This window comes from Mycteria americana, chromosome 4 (assembly GCF_035582795.1).
Source record: "Mycteria americana isolate JAX WOST 10 ecotype Jacksonville Zoo and Gardens chromosome 4, USCA_MyAme_1.0, whole genome shotgun sequence".
Classification (NCBI taxonomy): Eukaryota; Metazoa; Chordata; class Aves; order Ciconiiformes; family Ciconiidae; genus Mycteria; species Mycteria americana.
Genome location: NC_134368.1, coordinates 75,137,928 through 75,146,252, shown reverse-complemented (window position 1 = coordinate 75,146,252; position 8,325 = coordinate 75,137,928). Strand labels below are relative to the sequence as shown.

The following is an 8,325-nucleotide window of genomic DNA, read 5'->3' as shown; positions in this document are numbered from 1 at the left end:
GGCGTCCCCTTGCCGCGCCGAGCTGTGCCGTGCCGCCCCTGGCAGCGGGGAGGGCGGCTCCGCTCCGCTCCGCTCGCCTCGCCTTTGCCCGCGCCCAGCCCTGCGCGGGGGGAGCCGCCGCCGCTCGCGCTTTGTGGCCGCGGCTCCCGCCTCACCGCCGCGGGGACGCTGGCCGCGGGGACGCCCGCTGCGCCTCGAGGGCCGAGGAGGTCGCTGCTGCTGTGGCGTAGCCGGGAGAGGTTCGCGGGGAGGCGAGCCCCGGCGGAGCGGCAGCCATGGGGCTGCAGCCTCTGGAGTTCAGCGACTGCTACCTGGACAGCCCCTCGTTCAGGGAGCGGGTGAGAGCCCATGAGGCCGAGCTGGAGAGGACCAATAAGTTTATCAAGGAGTTGCTCAAGGATGGGAAAAACCTGATCGCTGCGACCAAAAGTGAGTGGAGGGGTGGGGGGGGAGACGCCGGGTTGCTGCGGGGGCGGCTCCCGGCGGCTCGGGGCCCGGCGCTTGCAGCCGCTCGCCCGGCGCCGAGAGGTTTCGCCCTTGAGCCGGCGGCGCTTGCTTTGTTGCAGTGGGTTTTGCACTGGCTTTCTCCAGCCTCTCCCTCGGGTCCTCCACCAGCCGCTTTGGGGACATAGGTCCTCTCCAGCCCTTCGCCGCGGAGAAGGGCCAGCGGCGGTAGCGCCGGAGCAGCGCCGGGTAACTCCGCTTCTTGTAACGCCTGTTGCATCTGCCCGGTGTCTTGGCCGGGCCTGGCTTATATGTTTGGCGGTGCCGAGCCCGAAGCGAGCTACGATGTTAAATCTGCTGAGAACTCGGTTTCAAGTTTTACCGGTGCGTTGCAAGCTGAGCGTCTGTGAATTGCATATGTCAACATAACGATGTACGTGTATATGCATTTGTAGTCTGTGAAGAGGCTGCTGAAAAGACCCTTTTGTCAAAATTTTAAGTATCTTCAGGAATTCCCAGACTTGCAGTTCTGTGGTGACAGCACTAGTTACCAGTTCTATGTCTTTGGCCTGTTAAAATGTGATAATGTTTTTTAATTTTGCATTTTACTCTTTGAATGTATATATTTCTATATTTTTGGTTAGCTATGCTGTGGTTTATGTGGGAATCCTGTTATTTTCCTTGAATGACCATGTTAATGCATGTTCTTAATGTAGTATTGTGGTAATATAATTTCTTCCATTTAACTTAAGATACAGTAGTGTAGTCTCCTAAATATCTAGTAGGATGATTGACTATACCAATTATTCAAATAAAACACTAATGCAGCGCTCTGGCACTGTGTTCTCAAAAGTGTACTGTGTCATTGGTATCATGGAAAACTTCTGAAGGCAGGGAACCAGGCTTTCAAGATATTTCCCTTAAAGTAAACTGAGAGGGATTTGGCCAATGGTTTGAGCAGTGTAGCTGCCTGGATATGGTTGAGGGTTTTAAAAACTGAGATAACTCATTTTGTGCAAATAAAGAAACATTCTTTCCTGTTTTTTGTCTCTGTTTGCTATGCCTGGGTAAAAGAAGGTAGAAAATGCCGTATCAGATTTTACTTGTTTGTAACTCTTATTCTTTGCCCAGTTAATATTCAGTTATTGCAAATTGTGTTCTTTGAGGATTATTTGAAATCTGTGACTTGAAGTGTCAATATAAATCAGCTTAACTTGGAGTGCAAAGTAAAAAAGTGTCCCTAAACTTGGATAAGAACAGTAGAAGGAAATCAGTCCACTTCGCTTCTGTTCCTCAAGCATCTAGGCAGTATTTTGGCAACTGCCCCAAACTCTCGGTTTCTCATGTATGGTTACATATACAGAACTTAATTTGAAAGTGTGGAGCTGATGGTGGTGAGGAAAGCCCTAACTTGTATGAGCCTCCCATCCACAGCAGAATCCTGTGCTGATAACTTTGGCTTGGTATGCAGTGCTCGGCGCGCTTAGCTGTGTGTGGTGGGAGCCAAGGGAGTCAGTGTGCCAAGCAGAGCCACCTGGCCTGAGAGTGCTTGATGAAATACTTAGGGCTAGACCATGAGAAATGTTGAGAGAAGCTATCTGAGGTCCTGCCCGGTGTTCAGCTCTAAGCAATTCCTTCCTTTCTGAGATGACAATCAGAAATTTTCTTCTTGAATTTAGGTGCTGTACCTTATTCTAACAAACATCTGTGCTTCAGCATACTCATTTGAGAAGTGGAAACAGGTTAGATGCTTCCTTACACACTTCAGGTTTCTGCAGTTTTCTCTCCCCTTTAGAGTGCCCTGCATGACAGGTTTGAAGCTGAGTCGTCTTCCTCTGCCGCTGGTGAAGCAGTGCCACTGTTCAACAAACATTAAAAGACAAATTGAACTAGAGGAAACACAAGGAGGAGTCAAAACCCATTAAAACCCCAGTGGTTAGGGTATTGGTCCTCCTTGTGTTTTCAGAAGAAAACATCGGCATCTGAATTGTTTGAGGAACCTGATTCATTTGCTGTCAGGAAACCAAATGGGATTAATATTTGTTCCAAAAACCAAGCTTGAGAAGTGGTCTAGACACAGACCTAGCTATTCAGCCCTGTCAAAACTGCATTTTCTGCACAAAGACTGGCTTGCTGCAGTCTAGAGAATGTGATAATAAAGCAGGGAGTTTCGAGAGCTTAAATGACTACGTCTTGGACAACACTCGATTACAATTTTTGGAAAATTGTTTCGGTCTTTTGAACAAAAAATGTCATCTTAATAATAGCTAAAGTATTTCTCTGTTTCTAGAACCAGGTAAATTATGAAATTTACATTGTTTTAGTTGATATGTGAGCATAACAAGCTTTTCTGGATGGACTATAAAATATAAAATGTAGTAGGCGCACTATTGTTCTTAAATTTGTGGGAAATTAACTGACTGCAGTAGAGACAGCCTGCGTTTCCCTCCCTTAACGCTTTCCTTATTTCACTTGTAAAGCGGCGGCTTACAAGAAATGTCGCGAGGATTCTTTAGGTGTGAATAACTGATGTGATTGAATAGATCCCACTTCCTGCTTGACAGACAGCCTTATAAATGACTTTGCTGCTGCCTGCACTGGGTTACATCTTGAGAGGTGGTAAGCAGATACTGCTACCATTCCCTCTAATCACAGAGTTATCAGTGTCTTGCAGGACAAACCAGTAACATGATGTGGATCCTCTCTTTGGCCTCTTTCCATTTGTTTCCTCAATTGTATGGGAGTATATTTTCCACTTAAAACTCAGAAGAATTGTTTTTTGTTAGTATGGGACTATACTACTTAAAAAAAAAAAAAAAGAAGAAAAAAAGAAGGATCTTTTGCATTCTTAAATTGTTGAGTTTCCAGTATGAATCATCCTTCAAATGTATCTTTATACTTTTAAGTTTCAGTTGTTTCAAGAATCTGATAGAAAGATAAACAAGACTGACTCAAAGCTGTCTCGTTTCCTGTGTAGTGGTTTGAATCACTGAGTTGTCTACTTCAAGCTAAATATTGGAAGAATGAATAAACAATAAGTGGTTCTTTCTTTTTTTATGACAGTTAAATATGTTTAAAAGGAGTACAGAAAGACAATTTTTTTCCACTGTTAGTGATCAGTAAATACAAGCCGATCAGTAAAAACACATACGCCTTTTAAAATAGAAATGCAATATTTCTCAGGGGATTCCAGTTCAGTTAAGTGAGGATCAAAATAGTTTATAAATAACTTCTGGATGGAGTTAGTTGTTCTTCTCTTGAGAGAAACTGAATTTAAAGGTGCCTGATTGGAGAATCCTTATTCTGAAATGTGAAAGGAACTTGAGAGGTTTAGTTCTGAGCTCTTAAAATCTCTGAGATGAAAATTGTTGGAAGCTAAAGAATACACTGGATAAATACTACCTATTTGCTTCCAAATTCTTCTCCCTATGTTGGTCCAACTCTTGGTCTCTTGACATGAGTGTGAGATTTATTTGGAGTTTTTGAAGATATTTTTTTGGAGGTGAGACTCTTCTATAAATATACAGCAGGAGCTGCCACTTTTATGAGACCTCAGGGTGGAGTAGGAAGAGTCAGCGTGAGCGTAGGTTTTGGCCCTGGGCATCTCACGGGGGTTTGCAAAGAATACTTGTGAGTGCGTGCTCATAGCTATTGCATGTGCCTGAAAGCAGAGCCTCCCCATTCTTGGATTTAGGCTCAGATCAGAGCAGAATTCCATTTGTGTCAACTGTGGTGACTTTGTAATGGACTGATGAAGACAGAAGATGGAGAAGCCGGGAAAACAGAAAAGTTGAGTTGCCTAGGAGGCTTTCAAGGGGTGGTCTGTATGCAGTGCCCATCTGAGGGAAGCCTAGTCAACGTTTGATAGGGAAGGGTGCTCCACATGGGCCTCTCAGCTAAAATGCATCATAAAGCCTTTCATCAAGTAAGGATCATCTCCTGCCACGTGGGCACCACAGTATTCAAATACTCCTAGCACTTGTGCTAGAGTGCAGAGCAGCCACCTTCCTCCACTTGCACCCTCAGAAGCTTGCTACCCAGTGGCCTCATTGTGCATTTTTCACTGGGGTAGACCTGTCCCTCATTAGGTTGCTGTGTCTGTTTCAGTTGAGAGGAGGATAATTCTTCCTGTACCCTGAGGTTTTGGGTTGTGAGCTCAGTTCTGTGCGGCCTGGGCCATTTTATTTGCTGCAGCAGAGGAAGAAACCAGACACTTTCGCTACCCAGTGCTGGTCTCTGCAGGAAGCTCAGTGTGCTCAGGCTTCTGCTGACTATTTTTTATTGCTATTTTAATATTTTTTACAGAATAGTTATTCCTTGCACTCTACCAGACAGAATACAAAACAAGAACCAGATTTCTTTTATCTGTAGAAAGAGTTTGGTGGAATATAAAGAGCTACTGATAATTGTTACTGAAGAATGCTGGTTTACCCCAGGGGGTATTTCTGCATTAATGAGGAAAAAAAATAGTGAATTCTCTTTCCTTTCCTCTGAGGTGTTATTAGTCACTGGTCATTTACAAGTTTGCCATCAAGAGGTTAAGCAGACTGGAAATCTTGTTGGCAATGGGAATAAAGCCATTCCCAATCCCGTTTCTGACCTAGTAGAATAGGCTGAGTCTTTCTTTCAGCAAAGTCGACTGAAGAACCTAATCCAAACCCAAGACCCGATGTCATGCCTGAGTTGGCCAAACCTGTATTCTTTTTCTTGGCCAGTTCTGTTAGTGTGTGGTGGTGGTTGACCTCTCAGATACTGACCTAGGTAGGCTTTTGGTCTGACCCGCTATGGATATTATTATGTAACTGTAAAGGCTGTTGTAATCCACATAATAACACAGCGTAAGAGCCACTCCAATCACTTGACCCACGGTGCTTTTTTTCCTTAAGCATTAATTGTCCATTTTTTTAAGCTTTCCTTAGTATAATCTGCACTTAGGAAACCACTTAGCTGAACGTATAACGGGTGCCAGCTCTCAAAGTCTTGGGAATTTTCTGCAACAGAAATGTTGTTCTACTGACACTCCAGTACATGTCAGAGTAGTAAGGTAAAACAGTTAATATAGGACTCATTAATAACTTCTAGAAAATAAATGGGCATTTACTAAAGATTTAGAAAGAATCCAAAGACCAAGTAAAAACTAATGCCATTCTTACTTAGCAATGGGCGGGCCGCGTGGGGAATACTGCAAGAGGGCCTTAGTTGAACTCGTGTGCCAAGTGTCCTAAATCAGCAGTGGTTAGTTAGGACTCTATCTTTGATTAATGCACCTTGAATTCAGTGAGAACTGTGAATTAATAAATCTTCATGTTTAGCATTTTAGAAAGCCGTTTTAGTTTTCAATTAGTACCTCAATTTCAAATGAGCTTTATTTCTGTTACAAGGCATGCTTTAGGTGTGATAACAGTAAGCAGATGAATGTTCTAAGTGAACGCTCTGAGATTTAAATTTGAAATATACTCTGCTAGGGCACAGTTAGATAAAAATTATTGCTGGGGCAGCGCTAGATCCTGTATTGCAAAGGCTACTGAACAGTATATACCTTTTAAAAAAAAAACTTTCTATTGGAATTCAGCTCAATAATGGAAACATTAGACAACTAAGGCAGACAGGTACTTTGGGGCCCATCTGATACAGCTTTGCCTTAATAGAATGTTGCTTTTCCCTTCCCTTCAAGATAATTGCCACAGCTAGGGCCTAATTAACTAAGAAAGTACCTTTTTTTTCTGCTTGTAGATATAGTTGCTTCTGTATAAGGATCAGGGAAGTGCTTTCTTTTAAGAAAATACTCTGCAGAACGTTTAGCTCCACCCGAAGTAAAGCATTCATTACTGTGTCAGTAGCTATAAAAAGTGTCAAGCTCATTCTGTGGAGGATGGCAGTTTGTCATCTTGAATCATGTCTTTTCAGCTTGGATTACTAACTAGCTCCATTACCTTCTTTGTCCTGTAGATGTTCCACTGTTCATTTTTTTTTCCTGTATTAAAAATAGAGCATTGTGCTAGTGAACTAGAAGATGTGATTTCAGAAAATATGAATTTTCATGAATTTACATGGATTTTCTCAGTTATAAGAGATGTGACAGGCTGTTGTTGAATGAAGTGATTCTGTCTTTTAATTGTTTGGGGAGATATATAATTTTTCAGCTTTAGATAAACTGTATAAGAGGTCATTAAAGAGGACAATGATTAGTGTCATTGTCAGTCTTCAGTATAAAACTGATAGAAATAAATAGAGTGGTTTGTAATTTTTAGAAATGTCTGGTAGATCACGTTGGAAAGTTTTTTCCCGGTATTTTTCTTTTTGAATGACAAGCCTTTTAGAAATGTAATATTGAATTTTATGGAACCTGATTCCATCTTAATGAGTTGGAAAAAAGGATGAATTTGCCCTATAGTCTGTAAAGTGCAAACACCTGCTTGCAATTAAATAAAGAAAAACAGACCCACTACTAAGGTTGCAGGTGTATGCTGTTCCTAAAATTATCCTATGCTTGCCAGCTCTGTATTGCAAAAATGTTGCAAATTTTAACAAGCAGAGTTTGACAGCCATACCAGTTCTCAAGTCAGTCGAAAATCAACTTCATGCTCTTTAGCGAGGCAGAACTTCTCTTTCTGATTGGTACAGATTTTTTTATAAGGGGGCAGGGAGGGGAGATGACCTGCTGTGGAATGCTATGGGTTTTTTTCCCTGATGTACACCAAGGGGAGTAGTGTACAGGCCAGGTGCTCTGCCCTCACTTGGGACAGGGAGGGCTTGGAAACGTGTTTTGGAATGGCACAGAAGAGCTGAATCCCAGTACTTCTCCCTGGCTGTTTCTTAACATTACATAATTAATGTATATACTTTAGATTGACTTCAGTGCTTTTGTTTTGCAATACCAACTTCAGTCGCTACTGCAGCACTTAACATGTTAACTTAAAAAACAGAGGCTTCGCTGTTTGAGGGAGATAGTCCACAGCGCGTGAATCTTGGCAATATGCTTAATGTTTTCATACGGTGGGTTGTGGCTTTTTGAGATAATTTTTATGGCTTGCTTATGTTTGATGGGGTTTCCTTTTGGGTCTAATGCCACTTTTCTGAGTTTCCAGACTAGATTTGCTGTTGTTCTATGACAGTTGTTCTTGAGATGTTATGACATGCTCAGTGTTTTGATCATCTTTTCAAAGTCTTCATGTTTTTGAGTTGGCAAATTAAAACACTTTGAGCAGTTGAATGCTTTCCTGGAATATCTAGTGAGTGCAAAATATATGATTGGATGAACTTGGTACGTATTGGCAGAATAGTTTAAGAAACTACTGTTCAGGGAATTTAACATCTCTCTCTGCTGGTGGTTGCTGCCACCCACTGTAGTTGTCAGTTTTAATCAGCACCCAAAATCTGTCTTGTTGCTAAGTCAAACCCATCTTCTTTACCAAGTTTTAACTAAGCCATCACATTTTGCCATGAGTTGAGGTAGGCATGTGTGCTCCATCCCAGCAGCTCCTGTGGAGGTTGTGCCCTCTGGGTGTAACTTTGATACAAGAGAGGGCAGCTACAGTGGCTGCAATTTAAAATACCCCATGTTATACGCCTGTGATAGATGTATGCCTGCTAACCAAAGTGCATGTTTAGGTATCTCACTGGGAAAGAAGATACTGGAAGTGGAAGTCTGTGGCTAGGTTTATGCTATCCTCAAATTCTTTTTCTAAACAGACATTTTTGGCAAACGACCTTAAAGTCATGTTGTTGTTTTTCCGTACCTACTTGCACCTATGGATGGAGCTTCTTGCAGCCAGCCTGTTCTTTGTGAATGCTTTTTACTCCTTCTACTCTGTTTTTGTTTCCTCCCCTTGTTGTTCTTTTCCCTCCTGTGTGTTTGCTCATCTTTCAGGATAAAAATAG

General features: G+C 42.3%; 1 protein-coding gene across 3 annotated transcripts in view; it reads left to right on the top strand.

The window, feature by feature from the left end:
* Positions 1–8,325, top strand: part of ARHGAP10 (Rho GTPase activating protein 10) — a 151,060-nt gene continuing 142,735 nt past the window's right edge. For all 3 annotated transcript variants that reach the window (XM_075500940.1, XM_075500939.1, XM_075500938.1), the window contains exon 1: positions 1–429. In XM_075500940.1, coding sequence (XP_075357055.1) covers positions 276–429 — 154 coding nt within the window. In that variant the 5' untranslated portion in view covers positions 1–275. The remainder of the gene's footprint in view (positions 430–8,325) is intronic.